Source organism: Syngnathus typhle, linkage group LG20, assembly GCF_033458585.1.
Source record: "Syngnathus typhle isolate RoL2023-S1 ecotype Sweden linkage group LG20, RoL_Styp_1.0, whole genome shotgun sequence".
NCBI classification, from domain to species: domain Eukaryota; kingdom Metazoa; phylum Chordata; class Actinopteri; order Syngnathiformes; family Syngnathidae; genus Syngnathus; species Syngnathus typhle.
The window spans coordinates 1,702,850-1,730,798 of NC_083757.1; the positions used below are offsets into that span (position 1 = coordinate 1,702,850).

At 41.6% G+C, this 27,949-nt stretch overlaps 1 protein-coding gene across 1 annotated transcript; it reads right to left on the minus strand.

The window, feature by feature from the left end:
- Positions 1 to 25: 25 nt before the first annotated feature.
- On the minus strand, positions 26 to 27,825 carry LOC133144636 (exostosin-1c). Its single transcript, XM_061267499.1, has 13 exons — positions 27,572 to 27,825; positions 26,807 to 26,900; positions 21,616 to 22,998; positions 6,752 to 6,845; positions 4,920 to 5,027; positions 4,116 to 4,235; positions 2,637 to 2,769; positions 2,433 to 2,551; positions 2,269 to 2,364; positions 1,860 to 1,946; positions 1,640 to 1,800; positions 622 to 793; positions 26 to 549 (listed from the first exon to the last, which is right to left on the minus strand). The coding sequence occupies exons 3-13, from the start codon at positions 22,566 to 22,568 to the stop codon at positions 364 to 366; spliced, it is 2,229 nt and encodes a 742-aa protein (XP_061123483.1). The 5' UTR covers positions 22,569 to 22,998; positions 26,807 to 26,900; positions 27,572 to 27,825; the 3' UTR covers positions 26 to 363.
- Positions 27,826 to 27,949: the final 124 nt, after the last annotated feature.

The following is a 27,949-nucleotide window of genomic DNA, read 5'->3' on the forward strand; positions in this document are numbered from 1 at the left end:
CTCATGCTCAATCAGGAGCTTCAAGTCAGAATTTACAGACGGCTTTATTTCTTTGAGTTGACTCAGATTGTTGGTTTTCCTTGGCAGCAAGCCCTGCTCAGTTATTCCGAGACAAGAATAGCTCCAGAGAACATGGCACTGGTACCACCTTCCTAAGATGGCGCTGGCATTCCCATGCACAGCAACAACACTCGTTCCTGACATCTCCTCGACAGGAGGTCTCCATGACTGGACGGATTCAAGTTCACGTTACACTCAAGAGGACTTTGTATTGATCCAGCAGGAGTCTCTCTGATTGTCCACACAGTTTATGAGTCCTGTCTCCATCCCAATTGGACCTCATGGAAGCAAAGTCCATCTCCTCTATGCCCTCTCAAGGTCTTTATATTTCTTTCGGAGTACCGACACTTGATCTTTGAAAAGCACAGGGTCAAGGCGAAATTGAGAATGGACCAGAGGCATGTAGCCAAACCAGTTGGCGAAAGTGTTGACGCACTCCTGGCGCTGGTTGAAATGCTCCGGGTTGGCCCAGGGGACATTCTTTGTGGACTAGTGGGTAAAATAGAAAAAAATAAAAGGTCACACACTGAGTCAAATTTGACTTCACACACCCTTCCTTACCTGTGGACTAGGCAACTCCTTGTATTGCTTCCTTTGAGCCACTTTGATGGGTGGGGAGTGAGTGACAGCAGAAACCAGGAAGTTCATCAGGATGTCCTCGCAGTTGGACGTATGATCCACCAGCGTTCTCAAAGACTGCGGCAGGTAGTGCGAGAACAAGTAGTGGTAGTACCTGTGCGGATAATCGTATTTGATTGTCATACTCAGAAAGCCTAGAGGAGGTTGGACAAAATACATCATAGTAAATCAATGTAAATAAAATAAGAAAAATGAAAAAGTCAAAAAATATCATATAAAAAATAAAACACTTTACAAAATACATCATAGTAAATCAATATAAATGAAATAAAAAAATAAGAAAAATGAAAAAGTAAAAAAATATAATATAAAAAATATAAAAAATAAAACAGTTTACAAAATACGTCATAGTAAATCAATATAAATGAAATAAAAAAATAAGAAAAATGAAAAAATATATATATATATAATGTAAAAAATATAAAAAATAAAACACTTTACAAAATACATCATAGTAAATCAATATAAATGAAATAAAAAAATAAGAAAAATGAAAAAGTAAAAAAATATAATATAAAAAATATAAAAAATAAAACAGTTTACAAAATACATCATAGTAAATCAATATAAATGAAATACAAAAATAAGAAAAATGAAAAAAAAAAAATATATATAATATAAAAAATATAAAAAATAAAACACTTTACAAAATACATCATAGTAAATCAATATAAATGAAATAAAAAAATAAGAAAAATGAAAAAGTAAAAAAATATAATATAAAAAATAAAACAGTTTACAAAATACATCATAGTAAATCAATATAAATGAAATAAAAAAATAAGAAAAATGAAAAAAAAAAAAAATATATATAATATAAAAAATAAAACACTTTACAAAATACATCATAGTAAATCAATATAAATTAAATAAAAAAATAAGAAAAATAAAAAATGGAAAAAATAAAACACTTTAGAAAACATACTATATTATTCTTTACCTGTGGTAGAAGGCCGCCCCGGTCAGTACTATGGAATAGTCATTGGTCCATTTGGAGGTGTAGCCCCACGCGTGCTTTAAGGGATCCCAAAAGTGACTCCGAGGAGGGTAGCCCACAATCCGATCAGGGAAGCTGCGCCACACCAGGAAGGCAAAGTTCACCTACAAGTACACGGAAGGTTACAACCCGACTTCATTCTATTTTGAGATTTACTCCGCACCTCACTCGTCAGCAGGACCGTATCCTCATCCAGACTCAGCACCGCGTCAGTTTCTATGGCAACATGAGGCAGGAAGCGACTGGTGGTCTGCGAGAGCGATACAGCAGTCAATCTTACAGCACCGCGGGGCACTTTTTTATTTGCCGTGTACTTTGTGAGATCAGGAGAATGAGTCAGAGATGATCTTGTTACAATAAATGAGCTTTTGCCAGGGCGGCTGTACAAACAAAATGACTGACATGAATTGTAATAAATGCCACTTGTCAGATAAGCAGGGATATGAAGATAGATGACAGACGTCAAAATGAAGAAGTGGTTCGGGGCAAAAAAAAAAAAACAGAGATAACAGTCAAAGTGACTTGCAGATTGTCTGCCAGTCAGATTTGAGCGTAACGAAGGCGACACTGACCTTCTTCTTGCCGTCTGTCACAATGAGAGGAACTGGCATGGGAGGCCATTTGCTGCGACTGGGCGGCGCTTTCTCGCTGTTCCAGAGGATGATGATCTAAGGTGGCACGGAGAGATGATTTGAGCTGATCCAAATCAGCCAGTAACACACAACAGCTCACTTACTTGGGAGCAGTACTTGGATTTTGAGACCACTTGTAGCAACTTCATGATTGGCTGCGATTGGGACACCAATGGAGACACGGCGTGGATGACAGCAGTGAACTCCTGATTTGGACTGATACCTTGCACAGAACGCAAATATTTTTATTTGCAGATGTACGAAAAGAAAACACGAAAGGAAGGCAGATTTTAAAGGCTGTTATTTACCTAAGCTCAGGTAGTAGAAAGGGAAATGTGCAAGGTGAGTGGAATATTCTGGCAGGACAAGTAGACCTCCTGGCAGAGAGTTCCACATGTATTTGTTCCTTGATATGTGAGAAAAGACACGATCCTTAATGATCTGCGGAGGGGGGGAAAAAAATGATTGTCAATGTAGGATGAATTCTTTTTGTTGATTTGATATTGTACTTCTCATTTACACCAACAGGGGGAGGCATTGAGACAACTATTGTGGGATCCCACTATGTGGCCCTGTGCTTCACTGACCTCAGGCTGACTGCACAGCTGTCTCCCATGGGGAGAGCCCCCCACCTCACCCGCACAACCCCCCCCTCAGCTTGCTGTATGTATATAAGCAGCTTATCATCAACCTCCAGAACCTTTCCTTTATTATCTCAAGCATAAATCCCCAGCAGCAAACACACTCGGGCAGACAGACTTTTGCTTTTTTTAAACATGGAAGCGCTAAGGGAACATGCATTGCTCACCGTGTGGTCTTTGCAAATTTCAGAGTAGAGAATATTTTGTGTGTTGTTTGTGCTAAGACAAAAATAAACAAATGTCCTGTCTGGGATACTATGAAGCAAATTTCGGAGTGCCAGTGTGGCGGAATCGGACATGTTTGGACTGAGATTTGTAACATAATGATAGTTTGTCCTGTGTGTACATTAAAGGGGTTCTTTGAGACTGCAGGCACCTCAGGTGTGTGCTTTGAAAATGTGCAGGAAGAACAAAGTAAAAAAAATGAAAAATTGGGAGGACTGATCGGAATCCAACTCTATAATCATAGGAGAGTAGCGTTTGATTCAAATGGAAGTCTTTCCCAGAAAGGCTTTTCTAAAAGCAGCAATCGTGGCAACGCACGGGCAGTAAACAGCGGGGAGCTTTTGTGCGCATGATTGCAAAGGAAAAGTTGTGTTTTCATAGCACTTCTTTTTGCAGACATTTTCATTGCAAATGAGAAGATGAGATGCATTCCTTGGCCGGATTGGATGTTAACGGAGAGGCAGACGAGTATTCACCAGTCACAATACTTTCATGTTTGAGCTTGGTAGAAAGTATCCACAGGAAGTTCAAAAAAGAAAGCACTTAGTGTCCGTGCAGCATTGGATATTGTGGCGCCGCTGTGTTTTATATTTTATCCCTTGATGAAAACGTACATGACAATATCTATGCATTTATTTCTTTATTTAAAATATTTATGTATCCATCAATTAATTTATTTATGTATCTATTTTTTTCCGTCTATTTATTTATGTGGTTGCATATTTTTATATTGTATTTCTCATTTATAATAATTATAATAATTATAATAATTATAATAATATAATAATAATAATAATAATAATAATAATAATAATAATAATAATGAAATTGTATTTTTAAATATAAATAGTTGTGTGAATGTAACAAAATAGCGCTGAGTTCATTTGTTTTTATCTTCAGAATGGATCTACTAGAGTTTACCTCCAGTGTGGTGAGGACTATCTTGTCCACAGAAGAGAAGTAGGCTTCCCATAGCATCTGCGTTCTCTGCCTGAGAGCCAAAACGCGTTCATTTCCGACAGCTCTCACTGTAGACGGCACCTAAAGAGAAAAGAAAAATCACCCCCCCCAAAAAAAGAAATGAAAGCATTTTAAATGTGTCTTATAGCTTCTGCTAAAGAGTCACCATCACAGCACATTCAAGTTAATGTTGAAGTTCATATGACAAAATATGACCTCCATTTACATTTAACACTTCTTTTTTGGAATGAATGCTAAATGCAACTTTTTCTTGGTTCCTGCATTTGAGAGGAGGGAGTCGCCTTTCTTTAATCAGCCTCTTGTGCAAGAGTGTCACGCTCATTCGCTCGCCATCCCAGTGTCAGCGTCAATATTGCCGCGTTACGGCACCATGCGCAATGCCACTGATGAGGTCAGGCTCTTCATGTGCTATAGTCGGAACCTAATTGAGCATGTCTCCTCTCATCAGACCTCTTTGCTCTTGTTTGGGTTCATGTGCACGGCTCCATTTCACGTCCACAATGAGAAAAATGAAAGAGTGCACCGATTTTGTTGGTTCATTCTGTTTAGGTGTGTCACAGAGAGGCAAAAGGGCAAAGCTTTTTTCATTTTCAAATTTTTAAAAATTCCAGGTAACTATGAATTACGTCGGGACAAAAAAATCCAAATAAGAAAATCCGATGAACATTTTAACACAAATATTTTTCAATATGCTTTTGGCGTGGGGACCATCTTGACGGATTTATTTTGTGAAATAGGCTTTACCTGCAAGAGTAGTCTCTCATCCCCTTCGATGACAGCTTGGTTCCATTGTATGACGTCGGAAAATGGCAGCTCCCAGCCGTTGCTTAGCAACACCGGTATACACGCCGCCTGCAAGCGCGTGATACGATGGTGAGAAAAGAATACACAGACTTGAGATGACTCGATAGATATTTTTTAACCTTTTAGACTTTTGCAAAAATAACACACTGCATTAAATTGAAGTCCAACAATCCGGAAATGATTGAATGCGCAGCTGAGAGTGCGTGACCCCAACAGTGACATCGCAGTGAGTAAGAACTTCAATTTATTCCGTCCTACGACGCCCTGCAGGTTGGACACTTGCAACACACGCAAAGCAAACGTCAGCAGTGGTGCTGGCTGACTTTTGGGTGGACTAATGAGCAATAGTCACTCGGGGGATGTAAACCAGGAGGGAGCTGGTGCGGAATAAGAAGCAACCGTTTTCATACACGAAAGACTCGTGCTTTATTGGAGTTGACTTTTGATGTTGCCTCATCCATCTGACTCACTGACAGCTTTTTTTGAAGTTGCTCTGCTTCCCCCCCCCCCCCCCCCCCCAACCTCCCCGGCCCTCTTCCGGACTTCTCCATTAGCCCCTGGGTGCGTGTTTGTTGATTTTTTAATCTCTTGGCGCTCTCTTTTAATTTCAATCCTCCTACTCAGTGCTGATTTTTATAGGTCACATTTTTTTAATTGCTTGGTTAAAGCAAAGTAGTGGCGATCAAACATTTTCACCATCCCTCACTCTGACATTTCTTCTTAGAATAGACCTGCTGAAGGACAGCCTGGGAATCTGTGTGTGTGTGTGTGTGAGATGCCCCAGGTTACAAGGTTGCAGTGATAATCCAAATTCAATTCAGCTATGCAAATGCAATTGCAGCCAAAGGCTTGTGTGAGTCCTTTGACCCAAGAGTGAAGTGCCCTAACACCCTGCACAAGCCAAAATGGAGGCTGCGTTAAACGACTCTAGCCGTTTTTAGAAACCAGCGCACGTAGTGTACTGTATGCACGAGTCGGATTGTCCGTGTGTATTTTGGAACGCTGGCGTGACCGCATTTGTAATTGCCAGTTCTTTGCGGGCTCGGTTGGTACTGGAAAAAAAAGGGAAAAGTGGTGTGAATGGAGAAGAGGAAAGTGAGGACGGAGAGTCGAGACAGAAGGAGCTGCGTTCGGTGCCAAGCCTTGTGGCTTGTGTGCAGATTTGTCCATTCAGCCTCAATCTCACACACACACACACACACTCAGAGTACGGCCAAGGGAGCGCAGGAGCAGCAACAGCAGCAGCCAGGGGAGCTCAGCAATGATCAACTCTAAAAACAGCCACTACTGTTTCCTGTCGGGGCGCGAGAACATCGACTTGGGTGGCAGGAGGAGAAGTGCAGCATGCACTCTCCATTTTCCCCTATGGGCAACAGCATATGACGACAGTGCTTGTTAACGGCGCGTATGCGTCAGCGCTTGTTTATGGGCTCATTTTAATTTAAAGGGCCCCAACAAATTCAACTTGATGGACACATTTCCATTCCATGGTGCAATGAGCATTTGCAGATGTGGCTATTAAGGTGACAACATAAAGCAAAATTGCCGAATGGTAATTATCTGCAACTTGTAGGACTCCAGGTTCACTCTGCTATTTGCTGTACATTACTGAAATTTTCTTTTTTTTTTTTTCCCAGTTGATAATTTTATTATTGTCCCTCTACTGGCACTGGCAAATTTTCCGGTGAACAAGGATAAAGAAAAGTTATAAATTAAAAAATATTTGTCAGAAAATGCTGCTAGATAAACCGTATATTTTTATTTTCATTTACCTGCAAGGACTCAAGGAAGCGGAAGGAGCCCAGGCGTCGACCTCTAGGCACCAGACAAAAAGTGGAATTATGAAGCAGCTCCTGGTAGTCGAACCTAAACAGATAACGGAAAATCATTCATAAATAGAAAAAGCAGCAACAAGAAAAATGCTCTGCAACTACTGTATCGTAAAAAATGTAGATATTTTATATGGTCACACTCATCAAACCAGAACTTTTGCAACTTAGTCATAATAGTCCAACAATAAATCATCCAAGTTTTCTTTTTTCACCCGCAGGCATGTTGGCACGGCTAAATCCAATATGCACTATTTTGAAAATAAAAAAGCCACATAAGCAACTTCGGCCTATTGATTTGTTGCTGCGAAATAAAAAAAAATAAAGAAATTTTCCCTGCAGTGCCTAGCAATACATTACCTGAGGGTATTCTATCAGCCGCTGCTCATATTTCATCGCGCTGCTATGTAAAAGAGCCCAAAAGCAAAGGCTGGGCATCAATCATTCCTTCAAGCGCTCCCAGCGACAGGTGATTGAAACCTGCATCTCATCTCTTGCAAGAAGAAAAGGAGCAAGATATGGAAGCATGTGTTGGAGGAAGTGGACATAGGTGATTATTATTACAGAATGTAGTCAAGTTAAAAAAAACAACCTAATTTAGTGTTTGAGGATGACAAATGTGTTTAGGGGCGAGCTGGTGAGTGTGACCCATTTGTGTCTTTTTGTTGCTGTTTTTGTTTTTGTGCATGCCACAATGACTTGAGGCCATATTGTCAATGTTACACTTTTTTTTTTTTTTTTAATGAGACTGTATTGTCTTCAGGCGGGATTTTATTTTATTTTTTATTTTTTGCATGGCGCTTAGCTTAGCTCAGGTACTCAAATGGCGGACAAAAATTTTGGAGCCTTTTTTTTACAGTGAACCAATCGGGTGAGTCAACCACATGACCGACTTAATGTGTAATATTGCGATGATTTGTTTTAGGTTTATACGTGGCGGTCACTTGGCTGCAGTTTGGCAAAAGTAAAGTAAAGTCTGCAGCGGTGCTCTCGCCACAAGATACACACGGCACAGCACAGCGGGATTGCTCTATTTATGTCAAGGCAACCGGCACAGTGTGATACCAGACGGATCAAAGCTGGTGTGTGTGTGTGTGTAGTGTGTGTGTGTAGTGTGTGATAAGGAAGCTTGCCCTCTTTTGAGTGCTTTTACCATCTTCCAATCTCTTCCACTTAGTTTTAACCTCCTTCAAGTTTCTTCTCTTTTCTCCGTGTTCATTATTAATTAGGTTGGCGACCTCTGACCCTTCTTGTTTACTCGAGTGACAGTTCAACAGATATCGACCCGGTGCAAGTCAAGAGGGATGGGAAGCGACAAAGGGGCGGGTGCTATGGAAGATGTATGATTGACAGCAGCTTCTGCTTAGTTGATCATGCCTGCTTTAAAGGTCAAAGGTCATCAGAAAGGAAATGCACTAGTGTATTTGTAAATTATGTGCGCGGTTGACCAAATCTATGGATTAACTGACACAGTATTTATAGATTAATTTTTTTCCAGATCTCCTCTTTTCCAAATTTTTATCAATATTCCTTAAACCAAATTTTATTTTAATTTTTTTCAGGGGGGGGGGGGGGATTTGCATCCCGGTGCTTAATCCTATCCCGCAGCTGTTCCGCACACGTAGGAAGCATCCTCCAATGGCAAACTCACTGCGTCTTCTTGTAACAGATGGACGGATTAGCCACCTCCTCCATTCGCTCCTTCCTATCCGTCTTCCATTCCACATTCTCTCCGCACCTCATCTTGTCACAGAACTAGACTTAATGTGACTGAGTAAACAAATTCAGTTACACGGATGGGAAAAAAACAACTTTTTTTTTTTGCACACAATTACACAAAGATGTCAAAATCTTTGAGAAAAAAGAAATCTTTGAGCCATCGCAAATTCAAATATGTTTCCAACGCGATAAAAGGGTGTTTACTTTAATACTTGCTGCGCTTTGGCAACTTCCACACACACACAAATGTCCACTCCCATATCCTGTTAATACACAATTCCTCCTCTGCCGGGTCCATCCCTTACTCTTTGTCTTTATCGGCCTCTCTCCCTCCATCTCTCGTTAATTACACAGAGCGAAGGGACTAAGCTCTCTAATCTGAAAAGATACGACCCCGCAACCAGCTCATCCCTTAACACTGTTACTTATACCTCAATCCAGCGCTCGCACAGACAAACGCACACACACCGAGAGCTATAGGCCAAATAAAAACATGCAAGATGGAGAAAAAGCCTTCCCAAATATAGATCAGAATTTAAAGTGTGTCCCACATCCACTTACTGCCAAATTTCCAGCATTATGCAGATTACGGCAATATTAAATACTGTACTCCTAAGTAGTTCCAGCTAGGCTTATGACAGTGCATTTCGCCAAATCTATTTAATGTTGATTTATTTTCACTTTAAACCATTTTTAGTGTTCACTCCAAGGTGTTTAAAAAAAACCTGTCAAGTTTGTGAAAACAATTACATCGAGCTAGCAGATTATTACGCCTCTGTTTAATTGTAACAAAAATACCGTGCATATTAATACAGTGGTCTGCTCGGTGGAATCGCGACTGAGCGGGTGTGACAAGGCTCATCGTGCGGCGTCGTTTGGTTATATATAGAAATGGGAGCACAGCTGTCTCTCCATTAGGCTAAAAGCACAGCAGCACACTAACATGGCCATGGAGTCATCAACCTATTCGCCATTTTTGCACAAGGAGCTTGGCCTGCTGTTGATGAGTAGTCCGATACCAATGCACCGATACCTAGCATATAGCACAAAGACCTACTTTTGATATATAAAATTAGCAGTGTAGAGTAATCTTGACAGAAAGTAATAGTTTGATAAGGCCACATAAAAAATGATTTATATATACCGTCATTTTCGGACTATAAATCCCACCGGAGTATAAATCGCACCAGCCATAAAATGCCCAAAAAAGTGAAAATAAAACATATATATATGTATGTAAGTCGCTCCTGAGTATAAGTCGCCCCCCCCACCCAAACTATGAAAAAAAACCCGACTTATAGTCCGAAAATTACGGCAGGTAAGAAAATAAGGCACAAAAAAGCTCATTGGTTGTTGTTTTTTTAGGCCCATCTCTCCCAGCATGTGTCTGCTGCAAGTCTAGCGTGACTGATTTCAACTCAGGTTCTCTGCTTATAAATACAGAGCAAGGCGATGTTACTCACCCACACGCACACAAACACACACAAACGCACACGCTCAGCAGGCGCAAGGGCCAAAACCTTGCTTTCATTTTCCATAGTGGATGCTTAACGGAAAGTGGAGAAGGCTAAGGCCTGCCATGGGACTTTGAAGTAAGGATTTCTCTCGCACTTTCCTCCATAATTTATGATATTAGATAAGATGGAAAAGGGGCGGGAACAAAGATGGCTATAAGCTGAAAGGAACAGTGAACAAGCATTAAGATGATCTTCAGGGTGAGATAAAAGACACCATTTTATCATCAATGACGACTTGTTAATCTCACGGAGCAGCGTAGTTCAACTTAATCCATTTCGTTGCCTCGCTGGCAAACCAAGCGAAGCCGTTTTAACGGCAAAACACACAAAAAGCAAATGTGGTCATGTCGGAGCCAAAGAGAACAACAAAGATGACATCAGAGGAATAAGGCTTGCCATTAAAAGCTCTGAGCAAACATTTGCTACATATAGACAAGCAGCTGCACTAAGAACACAGGTGGGGCCTACAATAGGTATGGCTGCCATGCTGCAGCTTCTTTTCAACTCAAATGTGTGGGAACGTTTGCAGAGACTGCTGGATCATTGGAGAATGTGTGCGTGCGTGCGTGCGGCCATCACTCAAATGTATAAAACCTTTCTTTCCAACTCCCGTAAAAAAACAAAACCTGCTACTATAAAGGCAAGAATTATTTTTTCCCCCTATTTAATGAAATGTGCGTCACGAGAGATTAGCCTCCAGCCTGCAAAAATAGAGAACTCCTTGTCAGACTTCAAACGGCGCCGACCTTGTGTTTTACGATGGTCGGACGGCTGTTTGTTTTATGGAGCCACCTCTAAATAGAGCCGCTATTCATATAGTGCTCCCATTTATCATAATATTTCACTCTTTCAAATCCATTTCCCGACACGGCCTTGCGCGGTAAAGTGTTGAATCGAAAAGTTGAGCACGGCTAACTGATGCAACTGCACAGCAATATTACATTTTGCCACTTGAAGAAATATGTTGATGAAAAATGTTGCTTTCGATTAAATATGTGTAACACGGGATTCCAAACATCACCCGGCTTTCAATGCGCTTGAGGCTGACCTAATGAGGAACTTGAGGAAACTATGCTATGAGCAATATTGCGCTGTCTCTTTCGATATATATTGTTATGGAAATTATAAATCAACACTTCAGTCTGTTTGCGTATGTTCAACGGTTCTCTGAGGCATTTTGTAAATAAAGTTACAACAGTAGTTGTTTATTATCTCCAATTAGGGAACTGGTCAAAACATGTCACCATCTAGTGGCCAACAGTGAAATTACATCCAAAACAAAATTCATTCTAGTTTATGTGACCTATGATTTTATTTTATAGCCATGTTACCTCACTGTATCAAACATTCACGCTAATTACTTTCGTCACATCATTTCTAATTTTCTAAAGGTGCGAGTCAAAACGGAGTTCTCGCCTGCAATTGGATATTGAGCGGGCTGGAGCCCAATCGTTGCAGATGTGCACAGACGAGTGGAGCCGAAAAAAGGGAGTACGAGCAAGAGTCAAAGAGACAGCACAAGGTAGGCGGAAAACAGATGTCCTTTTTTTTTTTTCCGCAAGGGTCATAAACAAGGAGTCGTTCAAGTTTGAAGTCGGCCGAAGGGCACGGACAATTACAGAGTGCCAAGGCGAGAAAAAGAGATAAATTACAATGCGGCGACGGGAGTCAATTCAAAATGTTCAGTGATGGAGGGGAAATGTATTAGTGGAGGAAGCATTAAGTCAAGCAGTAGCAAAGAGAGACTAAAGGGCTTGTGAAATCAATCAATGGAGGAGCGGCGTGGTGCGTGGTGGCAGCTCTTCTTCACGTGCAACAGCCTTCTTGAAATGGGGTCGCATCTGAACATGTGGCCTGGGGGGTGCATATGCATGTTTACAAATTCATGCTCACATAAGTGTGTCTAAACCTGTTTGACTGACGATATAGTAAACACCAGAAAAAAAAGAAAAAAGAAAAGCCCTGTGGAAACAAAAACCCTGAAAAAAATAAATTAAAAAAAAAATAAATAAAGAGTAAATAAATAAATAAAATAAAATAAAAACAGATTTTGTAATCGGCTGTGTGGTATTAACTGACGCGTTTAAATTTGCCTGATGTCATACGACAGAAATTGCACTCCCGTGACCTTGCTTGAGTCCTTCTTTTAAAATCTACGAGCAAATAATAAGAAGCCACCAACACTTTCTCAATCTCATTTTCTCGCATTTCACCACCCTCCGAAACTTCCACCACTTGACAAAAGCTGCTTCACTCAAGTGGACGCGCAGCACGTAAATAATTGACAAGCTTCCTTCCGTACATTGGAATTAAAACGTACTACTCTATAGAGTAGATGGCAACGCTTTCAGACCCAAGCTGAGTGGTGATTACATGGCGTCTCGGGGGGACGGCGAAGGAGGGCAAGGCCTTTAGGGAGGTCAGGTGATTGTTGATTTCCGCTGCTTGTGGAGATCGAAGCAGTTCTGATTTTAACTTATCATGCTGTTATCAACTAGATCAGGCATAGTATGGACTGAATTATGGATTCCTCAGACAAAAACCAGACAAGGTCAAGTCAGGCCAATTGATTGACAAGTGTAATGCATCCACAGCCTCCAAACAACTTTGAATGCCCAATGAGGTTTCCATTTTATCCAACTACAAAACAGCTTTTACGCACAGTTGAATTCCGTTTGCATATTGGCAGCAATTGTTTTGCAATTAACAAACAAAATGAACATTTATTCCTTTTTGCATTTTGCAAATTCCTGTTCAAATATTTTTTTTCCCGCACATTCAGCAAACTCAAACAACCTAGTAGGAGAAAAGAATAATAAGAATGATTATTTTTGTGAACTGCTCTGAATGACAGAAACTACAATGCACTGGCTTGTAATCCAATGAAGAAAAACAATAACAAAATGAGCTGAGCAACCACTCGCATAAAATTCGCCGAAAGGCACATAAACATGATTGTCAACTCCGGGTAATGACAAGAAAGTAATTATATATAATGATAAAATTCGCTCTTAGCGTTCAGCATTACTCCACCAGAACTATTTTAGCATTTAAGATGCAAACATTAACATTTGAAATTGATCCCCCCCGCCCCCCCCGGGATGTTCACAAACTCTACATACATACATTCATGCAGACGGACCATCCAGAGTTTGAGTAGCACTAAGAGGTGGAGACAGTGGCTGCACTGTGGAGGACTTGGACTCATTCCAGAGCCTCTCCAGAACATTCCATTGAGAGTCTGCTGGCTGGATGGCTTGGAGGCCGGTAAACAAGCACAATAACAAACAACTGCAAAATGGGAATTGGATTAGCAACATTTTATAATATTGGGAATTTAATTATAAAGTCTGTCATTGTTAAAATATATATATATTTATAATGAAATATACTGAAGTCACAAAAGTCCTCTAGTATTTTTACTATGATTGAAATTTGAAGTAGTCCGTGCTGCATGTTAGCTACAAATGTATTTTCCCTTGAAGCAAATCGAGGAGGGATGTTAAATTGAATCAAACGTGGAGAAACGGCAAAATTTCATTTCTAGTCGAACCGCCCTCCTCGTGATTGACAGCATCGAAATGAACCACGCTGCTAGCAAACAACTGCAACTCCACTCGCATCAATCATGACGTGATGTGCTGAGACAGCTCCAAAAGAGTTGCACATTACCAACAGATTGGGAAATAAACAACAGTGCTTTTACATTTTCTGCTGCTGGTCTTGATTTGGATTTAAAAAAAAAAAATTTTAAGTTATGAATGACTAACTAGTGCTGTGGTTATTCCAGCAGCTCTCTTCTGTTCATGGAATGAGTGTCCAACAAAACAAACAACAAAATATACCCTAATAGCCTTTCATGTGAGAATCTCTGCACCGTTACTTTGAGATGAACGTTTATCGCCGCGCCACTAACAACCAAATAACTCAAGAGTTTTTCCACCGGCATCTTCCCACCTCCTGCTTGCTTACTTTAACTGCATTTCAATAGTGCATATCCCATTTTGAATAATTTAATGAAAGCAGCATGATAAATCAGACCTCCCCCTCTTTTCCTCACGCACGCATGTAACATCAACACGCAGATAATGGAGCGGAAAGTTAATTAGACGTGGAGTTGAGAGTGTGCGTTTTCCAGCAGCGACACAATCGTCGACAGTATAGTGCGTCTCCGGGGTGGGTTGTGTTGTTCGGTATTATAGCACGCACTCAATTATGCCCCTGTGGAGGGTTCCAAAATAAGGATATCGAAGAAATATAATGACTCAGAAGCTCAAGTCCGTGTTGCAAAGCAAGCTTAATTGTAGAAACCCAAATTATTATTGGACCGGACGAGTAATCGGCTCTGGGATGACATATAACCTTTCATTGTGCCAAAGAAAACATTCGGTAGTTGGCTGGCTCAGGTGTAAAATGTCAGAGGTGGCGCCACAAGAGATTTTTTTTTTTCTTTTAAGGGCAAATATGGCTGCTTGGCTTGGCCGTGCTTTGGAGTATATTATTGAATAAGTCTGCCCTCAGGGTTACAATAATAACAAATCACTTTCCAAGGGCGCAAGATGTAATGGCTCTTAAAATAAGATCTATACGAAGTTGGCTGTGTGGAAACAGTAAGCTCAAAACTAAAATAATGTTACCATAAATGTACTTCCGGATTTTGTTCGGGTATATTTCTAGAATTCATTTTTAATTCGGATGTTTGTTTGATAGCGATACCACTAGAACTTGTCATGCATTAAATTTTTCCCAACACAATGAGTGATAATTTTATCTTTCTGATGCAAACTGCTCTTTTGCTTTAAGTATCGGTGGCTGGTATCGGCGTCCTTCAAGAATTCAAGGTCGCCTAAAGTGGTATTTTGTCCGAGTATGAAAAGACAAAAAACAGGTTTATCAGCATGGCAGCATATAAATATGAACAGAAAACTGGCCAGCAGGAGTATCAAGTTTAATGTGACGAATAAACAAAGGGAAATTTTCAAATCAATGAGTAACAGCGGGACCTTCGGATAGAGAAAATATGACAAAACATTTTGTGCAAGAGCGGGATACACAGACTGCCTTGCAAGAATCTCTCAAATTGCTCTCCTAAGAGCATAAACAGCAACATGTTGCATTTAATTAGGGCAAAAGACTCGCACTGTAACCTGAGCTTGGCAGCCTTTAAAGGGATCTCGCTAAGTTTTAAAGAACAGTGGCGCAAATCAGCATATTGCTGGTGTCTCTTGGGAGTTTTCATTTGTTTTAATATAAAAGCTGGGAAACATTGCGACTGTAGATAGCTTCGGAACTAAACAAGCAGGCACACCGGGGATGCTTGCCTCCATATTCCATTTCAAGGATTCCATTACATTCCAGCTGTCCTGGAACCACCACTCCCTTCCTGGGAAGGCCGACATATTCTAAATGATTTATTTTTGGTCGCGCTCAAGTGTTTGCCATGAAATTACAGTGCTTTGTCACTCAATTAAGGCCAGCTTTCAATTTTCTGTAGGTGGCTGACGTCTGCTGGCTGTCAAAGCCGGATAAGGCCCAGGTATTTGATGTCAGGACTGAGCACCCACCGGGGCTCCGGTTTGAGCCTCGCTCGGTGCTTGTCTAAAGGGACCCGAAAGCTCTTTGGGAGAAAGCAAAGACAAGAGAAGGGAGATTGAAGTCAGTCCAAATTCCGCCTCCCAAAGTGACAGCTGAGAGATTAGTGGTTAATTAGCTCCGACCAGTTTACTGGCAAGCGAGGGAACTGCCCGATCACTTTGCTTTACACGCAAAAGGCGAGGAGAATCACTGCTGCCTCTGGAGGAGAGCCAGTTGAAAAGAAAAGACTGCAGCCAAAAGTAGAATCAAATACTTCCGTACTCAAGTTTCTCATCCCTCACGAACATCTGGGGAGGCGAGATAAGGAAGATGTAATGAAAACAAAATGGTGATTGACATTTTGCTCGTTATGCACATGTCACAAGTAAATTGTTATTTTTATGCAAGTGCGATATACAAAAAAAAAATAGCAGAGGAGGAAAGAATGTGCCACTTTGCAAAATGAACTGTAACTTTTGCGGTGCATGTAAAATCAAAAACTTGAAATTCAAATTATGATAACGAAAGAGGAAAGTGGAAACTCTAAACTATTGTAATTTTGTCACCGAGGAGCAAGTTATACTGTTTGCTAGTGCCAGTGTGGAAAATAAACTCCAGACAGCTCCTTTTAATCAGCTACTGCATTAGTCACAAGTCGCTTGCTGCTGAAGCTTTCCAATCAAGAGCTGCCTGGGATTTAATGAGCGACATAATGGTTGAACTGAGACCTCATTTTTATGTTATCTCTCACTCTGAAATACTACAACATTTCCAGACTCCGTAAGGATGGACCACGGGGTCCCACCAAGACCAATTAAAAAACAAAATGAACAGATACGTTCAAAAAGTAGAAGATCCTCAGTGTCCAATGCTTTGTCTTGACGTCGTTAGCAACATTTGACAAGAATAGTCCAGCAGGGATGACGGACGGGTAGAGCTTCGGGGAAGTCAATAAGCGAGGAGGCGAGGAGATGAATAAAGTCAACAGCCCCGGACGGGGCATAAGGGAGAGAAAGCTTTGGTGAATTAGCAATCTTGTTTTTTTCCCAGCATGGATCAATGATGCATTACGGTAAACAAGAGGGAGGGGGTGGAAAGAGAGTACTGAATAATTTGTATCTCTGTGTGTTTTTTTTTTTTTTTTTTTGCTCCCAATTGGCACCAGTGAGATGTGTAACCAAACAAGATGGCAGAACAGGCAGCAAATAATCACCCGGACAAAAGCACATCAGTATTCTAAGGTAGCAGTCTCACGGGATGGCACCAGAAAATATCTGATTTATTTTGAAGATAAAAATGGCCTACAGGCACAAACGTGCTGTTTCACCTTAAAGTCAATGCACATTCAAATATTGTCAGTATATAAAACCAATTAATCGATCGGGTACCATTTTATTTCCATCAAAGTATATTAAAAAAATTCTTTGATTACTTTTTATTATCTACTTATTTATTTTGTATTATTTCGTGACAAATTAAAAACAGTTTAGCAATATCATACAAGTAGCATTGATGATCACTCTAATCCAAAATAAAACAGGATGTTTGCAAATCTCTTATATTGATGAAGCAAAAGAAAAATCCAACCAAAGTGCCGCTCCTTTTTTATGAACGACTTACCGCACTTGTCCTACAATAGCTGCTTAGTTACCAGAATTTTTCCACCGGGATCAATAAAGCCCACCCGCAAGTTTAATCATCATCATACATTAACCTTGGAAATCAATGCGGCACAGAGAACACTTATAGGAGCGTATGTTTTATGACACAATAACATTTCCAGTCTCCCTGGCCCATCTGCTGCTGTTTTTATGTAAACAAATGACACGTTGAAGACAAATACAGGCGCATTTATTTGCCGGTGACTTTTAGTTTGCGAACAAACACATCATTAACTACTCCGAGACACTAAGTTACCAAATATGCCAAAACTTTATATTTAAAAAAAAAAAAAAACATTAAGAGAATAGTTAGAATTGTTGCAGTATAGATTTTTTTTTGTGGAATACATCACAAGACATTTATTGGTTCCATGGATTCCCTGGAGTTCATGGAGGTAGAATTGCAGAGACGGAATATAGATCGACCCTACTTGTGTCTACGGAGCGCCTCCGATTAGCCTATTAGAGAGCATGATGGAGTGTGACAGTGTGTGTAAGTGCTTGCTTGGGTATTGTGAGGGAGGAGACGGGTTCAGCTTAATGCACGGAATCCGAAATGTGATACAATAAATGGCGCTGGAGCTTTTAGGGCTCTAATTTGTATGGTCATTAGTGCGTGCCGTTTGTAAATAGCATGCCCTATGCAAATACGGGGAGAAAGTAATTTATAATGAGAATAATTGGGGGTGATTTTCCACCAAATTGTTCAATGTCATTAAACTCTGCGTGTCGGTTCGACAGAGTGGAAAGTCTGAAAGTAGTTCTAATCTTCTCACCTGCATGACTAATTGAATGTCATGTTTTGCTCAACTGGCTCATGTAACCTGTTGCAGAAGATTTTTTATTTATTTTTTCTTATGATTGCAACTAAGTCACCCACATTACGCAACCGCCACATTTTTGCCACTCGCCATTTTGGCTGGGCTCGCAACTTGCTTCTCATCCATCAAAGGTGATAAAGAAGGAGCGGTCCCACTGCAGCAATCATTAAATTAAAGTTCAACAGCAGATCTCATGAGAAATTCATGATGTTTGCTGCAATTTTCTTCCCAGCTGCGTGCAGAATTTAAGAGCGTCTAACTACGGCACACGTCGTCTCCTGTGTTTGTTGATGTAGACTAGCTGGGATGACAAAAACTAAAAGTATGACAAGGTCACCGTGGAGTTGGGCTAAGGAGAGAACGAGGTCAAATGTCAGCGATTGCTCTGCTCGTTCAAGCATAGCAACAGAACCCTGCATTAATTTGCGCTGTTAAAAATTCAGCAGCTTTACCTCATTCATTTGCTGTACAGTAAATACCAGTTTAACCCCAATACCTTGCAGAGTTAGTAAAACCTCTGTCTATACTGGAGATCAGATTAGTACAGCATACATTAGTGAGTCTTGTGATATGGATTATCATGATTGCACTTCATTTGGCGTCCGATGAGTATAACTATAAAATGATTCCTAAAAAATATATTGAAATAACTCAAATTTTAATTTGATGATTATTAATAGGCTTACCACATACATTTATGGAGGAAAAAAAACTCCCAAATAAATAAATAAACATAAATATGTTAAGATGTACTTCACTGGAATATTAGACGTCAGTAATAAAATAAATAAGATTTGCTTTCCAGATCGTTACGCCACTCTTACAAAATCACATATGATGGGGTCAAAAGTTCAAGACACTGGATTCCTGTTCTTTAAGGAATGTGTCTTGCTCCATCCTTGCCTTCCTCCCTACCAAGTGTATTGTCATTGTCAAAGTCTTTCCGCTCCAGTTAGCCCGGATAACAGCGAGCAAGGTTGCCAGAGGCCTTTCCTGCTATGATCCCGCCAGCATCAGCAAAGGTTGATGGAGAGCCCGATTAGAACCTTGAATGGACACCTATTAGGTAGTTAGCCACGCAGATGGAAGAACCCTCCAGCGATTCCTTGCTTCCTTCAGCCGAAATGAATATCCGCTTAAAATATCGATACGAATAATCATCACGATTTCTCGATGACGAATGGGACAACAATGCCCGCCGTGACCTTTGCACGCATCGTCCAAGAGTGGCATAGATTTGAGTTAAGTTAGCATGGAAGGCAAAATGTGCAAGTCACAAGTGTGTGTCAAATCTTCCCGACCAGAAAGTTTGCCTTCACAGAGAGAAAGGCAAGAAGTTGCTGTTCCATTATTCATACAGGAACTGAGCATGATGTTAGGAGACTTGCAGTCAACTGTTAAGAGGCAGGAAGGGGAGGGAAGTTACAAAGTGACAAGGGTTGAAAATGGGTCAAATCATTTCAGCTATTTACCTTGCATGTGTAAATAAGAACATACCGTATGCAAGTTTCCATTCACAATCCTACTTACAAGTACGGAATATTTAAAAATAGTTCAGCCTGTCCGAGCCGGAGCATTAATCCGCCTTGACTGTCATTGGTTGTACCGGAGTTGAATGTAAACACAAGGCAAGCGTTACCTTTAATGCCCCCGCCGATAAACGCAAGCTACTTAGAGACGTGGAAGAATTGTAGTTGAGTGAAAATGCAAGGAAGGAACAGCAAAGTCGTTTCTAACCAACATTTCATGTTTTTCCAAGATTGAGGCATCAGATGTTATTTTGGGAATTTGGAAAGCCGCAGTCTGAGCAAAAAAGAAAAAAAGGGGGAGTGCAAAGCAAAGTCAATAGTGAGCGCTTTTCCATGCTGATTTATTATTTGCTATTTTGTTTTTGTGACCGCGCGAGCACGTCTTCATGTTGGATGAAACATCTCTCAGTGTTTGCTTTATAGCTGTGGTCAGAACAAGAGCTCCATTTAAATGCTGGAATGTGGGGACTCATCAAAGCTCTGAATATAAAATCAGACATTTGCTGCAAATAACTATTTCTATCATATAAATGAAGTAAAAATAAGGATTGTTCTTGGTGACTCAATATTACGGGTGAAGACTGACACGCGGGAACCAAAAGTATGAGCCGGCGGGTCGGAGGCAACAATGGAGAACAGTGTGTTGAAGAGCCGCAGAATCACAATGATTCCTCTCTTTTGCAAATATCCGAAAGCGGCCTTGCAGACACATCGAGAGAGACCGCATCGTCTTGGGAAGATACAATTTCACTTCCCCTAATTATAGTGAGCTGCCGCATTTCTCGTCTGGGTTGCCCGAAACACTTAACTTGCTAACATTTGACACATGTTATGGGGGAGGAAAAAAAACATTTTCTTTTTCTGACTTTATCTGTTTTTTTTTGTAGGATTAAAAAAATAATAATAATAATCAGTGCAGTTGTTTTCCATTTTGTTCACCTTTCCCAATGTCTTTTTAATCCCAGGTCCAAATTGAACTCAGGTACACTCTCCCGTTTTGCATATCTCAGTCGTCTGGTCTTACTCGCCCACCCCCTCCTCCCGCTCATTTGCATTCACTGTACAACATTTTCTTTTCCTCACTTTCTTAGAGAATGGTCCAAAGCGACGCAAACTAGGCCATTAGGCTGCAGCACGGCTTCTCTTGTGCTTCAAGTTGTGCCTCTCCTCCCATTTGTCACCCTTCTGCCTCAACCCATTCTTGCATAAAGTTGCTCCAAGAAACCCCAAGTTACTTTTTCTTTTTTGTGGTATCTTTATCTATCCCTACCTTGATGCCTTAGGTAGCAGAACACCATCTAACTTCAAACTTTTTTGTCTCTAAATGTTGTGGTTCCTTTTTTTTTAAATCCTTAATGCAGCACAAATAACTTTTGAAAGTAATTCATGAATTTGGATGTTATTGGACTGCCACTTGGTTGTTACTAAGCAGGACTGGATAAAAACAAATCCGTGATGGATTAAAATGAATATCCAATTGGATTTGATGACAGCCATTTGTTCATTTCAATCTATTTCACGAGCCCCGCCCCTTTCCCAGCCTCCATTGCTTATCCCATTTCAACCCCTCCCACTTTCTCCTTTTGACGGATCTTGACCCCGTCCCTCCAGGCTAATCTGCCGGCGGAGCAGATGTATCCGCTCATTAACCTGGTACCACCTTCTCAGAGCCTCATTAAGCCTGGCACAGGTCCAAAAGCTCATGACAAGAATAGCAGTGATTATCTGCATGTTTTTTCCAATAGATGGCTGATTAATACAAGAAATCACACTTCTACAAAAGCACTCCCGCTAGCGTCCTTCCCGGACTACGCGGAATAAATGAGCTCATTCATTGCACTCCGAAGCAATTTCATCAATTTGCTGCCCACCTCCCAACGTAAACAAGCTCCAAGACGGAGACGCCGACCAACTGGGCGTAAATTGTGTTTGCAGTTTTGAGATTAGCAGTATAAAAAGAATATTTTTTTTGACAATCAAGCTTACCTCTCATATTCCAGGTTGTCGTGGTCGCAACGGGCATCTTTATGCTTCTCCCAGTCTTTCCCGTGGCGGCACGTGGTTAACGACACAATGTCCTTCCCGTTGTGGATGTGATGGAGAGCGTTTCGGGTATCTGAGCCGATGCCTGTCAGATAGCGTTTGCCTTTGAACATCAGCAGGTACTTCCTCCGCGGCGGGGTGGTGTTCCTCACTAACCAACCTCGCTCGCCACCCTTCTGCGGGTGGTCCTTTGAAAAGAGCGGGATGGAGATATCAAAACCGGGTCGGAAATGTTCTGTATTGAGGCTGGCTCGGGCCAAGATGGCCTGGCCTATGTTGAAACCCAATTCCTCTGTGTAGTTGGGCCAAGTGCCTGAGTAAAGGTTGAAGATCAGGTGATTACGCCCATCATTCCAAAGAGGGTAACCCCGAATGCGTTCGTCCACATTGTGCACAAACTGTCCTGACAGCTGGTCCCTGTCCAGGGTATCGATCCCGAGGACAAACAAGCAGGCTTCGCGTGGATCCGACGTGTAGTATCTGGACTCCGATATGGACGTCAAGATCTTTTTGTAGCTTTCGGAGACGCGCTCGTTTTTTTCCCAAGGGTAAACGTACACCCTGAAGCCTTCTCTCCCTCGACGCCGACACCGGGAAAAGTCAAAGCAAGTCTCCATGCGGCAGTGGCTGTCCTTATAAATAACAGACCACGCTTGCCGGCGTTGCCGGGGCGACTCGGAGCTCCCGGGGTCCGTCTGCAGCTCGTTCAGGTGAGCGTAGCAAGGCAGGAAGGCCCGGTCGGTCCAGTTGGGCCAGGGCCGCGCCATCTCGGCCTGCTGGCTCGTCAGCATCCGGAGCAGACGTACAGGTAGCCGGACTCCCCTACCGAAGTAAAAGAGAACCAGCCAGCAGAAGGTACACAAGCCCAGCAGAACATATTTCTTCCGCGCCTGCATGGGGGGGCTTGTCACAGTCTTTTTCTTCTCTGTGGCGGACTTTTCTTCTTCTTCTTCTCCTTCGCCCCTCAGCTTTGAAGCCTCACAGGGGCAGCAGCCAGCCGAAGGGTGACTTCTAACAAGGAGCTTCTAAAGGAGGGCAATGTGTTAACAAGGACATCACCGCTTCCTCCAAGTGTGGCCTGGTCCACGTTGCCATTTAGGAAGAAGACCCAGTCCGAGTTACCGTCTCGCCCTCGGTCAATCCTGGAAGGCTCAGATAGCGGTACTGAGCCGGCCGGGTTGCGGAATGCGTGGCTTCTGCCGATGCTGGGTGCGTTTCTTCTCCGGCGCAGCCTGCTCGACAGGAATGAAGGAAGAGTTGTCCGCTCCCTCTGGCTGAGCTTTCTGCCTCATGGTGCTCGGAGCAACTGCTGCGGGCAGGCCCCTCCTATGGAGAAGCAAACAAACAAGAATACAGATTAAGTACACGGAAAGTTGCCACTCCTCGACCAAAACGAAGAGCTTTTCATTTGGGGAACGGAAACGTACGTTAGTTGATGAAGAGTCGACTCTTCCATCGATCAATCGATTTTATTAAATAATAGTGATTTTTTTTTTGTGCAGTATCACTCAAGAAGGACTGATGGTTAGAATGAATCTGTATGCTAAAAAAATCATATCGTTCAATCTTTGGTTCGAATGTGTCGGAATCGTTATTCTACTCAAATACGAGTCGATTCATTCGATGATGGATTTGTTGTCGATTCATTTTGACACCTCGTGTGTGTGTGTGCTTTAACATAAAAGACCAAACAGCTTGAAAGTTTGGAGTTGAGGTGGAGTGAGGGAAAAAAAAAAAATGTCTCGCAGTTTAAAAAGAAACATGGGGGGGAAAAGAAGGCCATCTCTGTTCACTTCACATTTTCAGTTAGATCCTTAACGGTTAACTTTTTTTTTTTTTTGTCCTCTATATGTACAGTATATGTGTGAGTGTGTGTTTGGGGGGGGCTCACAGTAGAGGATAGTGTTCCTGCTGCCAGCTTCCACACAAAGGGAGCTTTCACGACTCACCTGCCCACGTCCTCCACCACTCATTCACATTCCTCACTACTCAAGCCAACAAGTGATGGCGGCGGCGGCGGCGGCGGCGGCGGCGGCGGCCACACCGTGCGAGAAACGTGGAGAAATAATACCCCGGCTGATATGAATGAAGTCGCTAGCGGTGCTAACGGCAAAAATTGAAGTTGGGTGTGTTGTTCAACTCGCCGTCCACATTTTTACTTAAATTCCGTTGCATACCTTTCTGCAAATATTCACACAGCATCATTTAAACACACTACTGATTGTTTTTTCCATCAAGAAAAAGTCGTTATCAATAATTCACAATTTCTTCATTCAAACATTGATTTCTCATTTGTATTAACTGCTTTTAATAGTTGATGTCCTACCACTAATAAAATTTGATGGCAGATACATCCACGGGGTGATGAATATAAACACATTCTGAATGTGCAAAATGTGCTTCTTCAAAAAAAAAAGAAAGAAGAAGTGGAAATGCTTGAGTGAATTCCTCGGAGCTACAAATGAACAAGGACAGATGCACTTATGGATGCCCACAAGTACCTGGCTCTAAGTAGCGGCAGAGGTGCGTGGGTCACACATCAATCACAGACCATTACGGTGGCGACAAGCACTGGAGGAAAAGCCACCAGGCTCAATAAATTGCACGGAGGTGGAAAGAAGAGGTTCAAGGAGAGTACACTTTGTCGTACCATGAATCCCAATAAGCCATTAAAATGATTCGCACACCTGAATCGATGACTACTTGTCTGCATGTGACATGGATGGAAAATAGCGAGTGATGAATATTTCACAGGTCCAAGATGGCTTCTTTCCACTCGCCATTGAGCAAGGTCATTCTTATTCTGTTTTCACGTTTGTTTTTGTGCTCGTGTGGTTTCTGCAAAGACCTCAGCCAATTGTAACTGGACCCAGCACCAAATTGTTTGTTTCTATTTACGTTGATACCGACGCCACGTTATAACCATGACGACGTCGGCCCGCCTTGTTTGACATAGCAGTTTGGAAATGTCCACCTAAAAATAGCAACCGCTCATACCATTGTTAAATAGCAGCAGACGTTTAGGTGACTTGCTTTCCAACACACATCTGGCAGTGTGTTTTGACTGGCTAAAATGCGCCGACGTATAACTTCGGCGAAATGAGGTGTGCTGAGGAAAAACACAAATTTTGCGGCGAGGCCCCGGCTAAAATTAAACGCTATGATTAAAGGCCTCGGATGTGACAGTAGTGCAAAAGAACCCCGGGGTAACTGGACTGACCTGAGTAATTGCAGAGGTGCCCGAAATGTTCGCATGCTGCATGGAATATATCAAAAGATCAAAAATAATTCATGCAGATTGCAGAGGAACCTTTTCTATATTATCTGGAGCTAGCAACTTTTATTTCCATACCTAAGTTTCGGCCCAAGAGAGCCTCTTAACACGATGTTTATATCAAGCGGCAACAATGGCGCTCATCCTAATTACAAGATGAGCTTGATGAATGAGGTCTCAACAATATGCTCCACTTCAACAACACTAATTAACACAACGTTGAAGATGAGCAGAAACACTCCCGAGGATGTCGACGCCACCTCGAGAAAAGCCTCAATGATGTTAACGCGCCGGCAAACAAGCAACTCTGCAGCAGGGAGGGAGAGAGAGAAAAAAAAAATCGGCCCTGACAATCAGCTCGGAGCATACGCTGAATATAAACGAAGAGGAAATACACGGTGCTCACTTGTCAATAAACAAGAGCTGGAAGCAAAGTTGATCAAACATGCAGCGGCGGCGTCTCATCGCACGCAACCTCAATTACATCGACCTACAAACAATCAGACCATGACGTTGTTAGAGTCAAGACCTGCTGCTGAGAAGAAGAAAATTGAAATACCGAAATGAGTTTTTCCAGAAACTCACCCGTCAAATAAAATGAAGGGTGCCACACACACACAAATATTAAATACAGATTTCGTTTTACGAACGTTGACGAAAGGTCAAATCGCATTCACGCAGTTCTTTCCGTCGCCTTGGTCCTTTTCATTATCACTCGAAAATGACTCTTCAGCAGTTCTTGTATTTAATAGAAAGTCAAGGCGCATCTACTGTTGAATGGATCATCTTTAAAAGCTGACACTTTGCACCTCAATTATTCACGACCTTGAACAAAAGGATCCAAATCACACATGGGAGACTCGGCGAAACAAGGATTCATTTTTGCAATGGAAAGAGCAATATCGGGAAGCACCCACACAAGATACGAGGCTCTACAATCCACGAGGGAGGGGGCGGGTTACAAAGCATCATATGGACGTAAAATTGCTATTAAGATGAAAAGGTGTCATATCCAAAGAAGCATCTCGTCAATCAGAGGGAATCTCTGCACGGCTTGTCAGAATACGCGTTCCCATGAGAGCCCTTCCACTGCAACTGAGATAATGATGACACTTTATTCCAGGGAAGTCTTTTATCAAGAAACAACTCCATTGTAATTCATTGCCAAATATAATTAGAAGGCGTGTTGCGTTGAGATTAAAACCGAATGGAAAGCTGGTGTTTCATGATTTTTTTTTAAATTATTATTGTGTAGATAATATTTAAAATGGAGAAGTCAAGATGAAAAAAAAATGCAGAAATATAGAGTTAATTTACTCACAGGACACTACATTAGGGACACCTAAGCAATTTAGAATAATAATAATAAAATGGAATTAAATAAAAATAAATAATACATTAATAAATAATCAAAATTATAAAAATGATCCCCACAAAAGTATCATAATTCCGCCTTTACAAAAAATAATAATAAACAACAGCTATTTTAATTAATATTTTAATAGTAGCATGTACTGCAGCATACTGATGGCTGATTTTATTTTTATAACAACACAAAAAGCCTTCTAAGTACGCTGTAGTGCAATTGTACACGACTACAAAGCATGGTTCGGAAATAAATATGCCGCTCAACTCCAAAGGCATGTAGACAAGCACACTGTGACACTTGGCTCCAATGTCTCCAATGCAGACAGTAATAAATTTGGAGCTTCACACAACTTTCCACCCGCTCCTAAATTGTTCAAAATGAAGTGAGGCAATAACACTAATTGTTAGTTATGTCCCTCTTATAGGGAAAAATGATGTCACTGTAAATCACTTTTTTTTTTTCCTGCAACATTTCTTATATAGTCCATTTACCTATTTTTGATGGCGCTTATCCAGTCCAGGAACACTGGAAGCTGACTTCAGGCAAAAGGTATAGACCACCCCCCAGGATTGTTTTCGATCCACTCTGAGGGGACAAGAATATTCTTTTTATACATCAATACTTTCAATGCACAGCATCATCAGTCATTGCCATAATGGACGGATCAGTCCCAAGTGTGAACGGCTAAATTTGGTTATTGTACTCCAAGCAGCACTAAATGTTTAACCAGCCCACTTGAGATCAGGTAGCAGGTCCGTGTAGGACGAGAGCACCGACTCCACAGAACCTGCTGCATCGTGCTCTGAACCTTAATAATAGGGTTGCAGCCAAAACATAATGCACCCTATTGCTCCCACATCCACCTCTTCTATAAGAGCATCCTGGAGGCTGCTCCTCCACCACTTCATGAATAAAACTAGAGAGCCAGGTGATGTACTTGAGTTCAGATAAAAGACTAGACGAGTGTGTTATCATATTTGCTGCTGCAAAGAATGCATTGTTTTGATAGGTGGGCTACACACTTTGCAAATAAATCTGTTGCCCATTGCAGTGCGCTGACAATGGATACGCGCTCGGGAGAGGTGTGGAAATAAAGGATCTTAAAAAAAGAAAAGACAACCTAACGCTGTCAAACTTGTACAATCATCGGATAGTATGCAATCATAAGGATCAATGCAGCATCCAAACATCAACATAGGGGCGGCAGAAATGACACACGCACGCACGGGATGCCACTTCATCCGACGGACGCTTACCGGATAGCCGCAAAGCGAACTCTCGTGCGTGCTTTTCCTTTTCACGCCACGTCCGAACATTTGAGAAGGAATTCAGCAAAGGAACGCGCGAGTCTCTTCATCGGGGATATGAAAAGAGAAGAGGAGCGTTGAATGATCCATTTTGCACATCCGCCACGGTAGCCATTCGCGATCCGCCCCCAGGTGCGTGTGATTGGTTAAGACGCTCCTCCTCCGTCTTGACTGTATGGGAAAGAAAAACACTCCATACGCTTGTGGATGCGACCCGGTGCTGTGGGTTCTATGACCCAATTACGCACGAGGAGCGAGCTGGTATAGGGAAGCCTGGTTTTTGCAGGGTGATGTCTATTCCAAGGATGAGCAACTTGAATTTAGTTT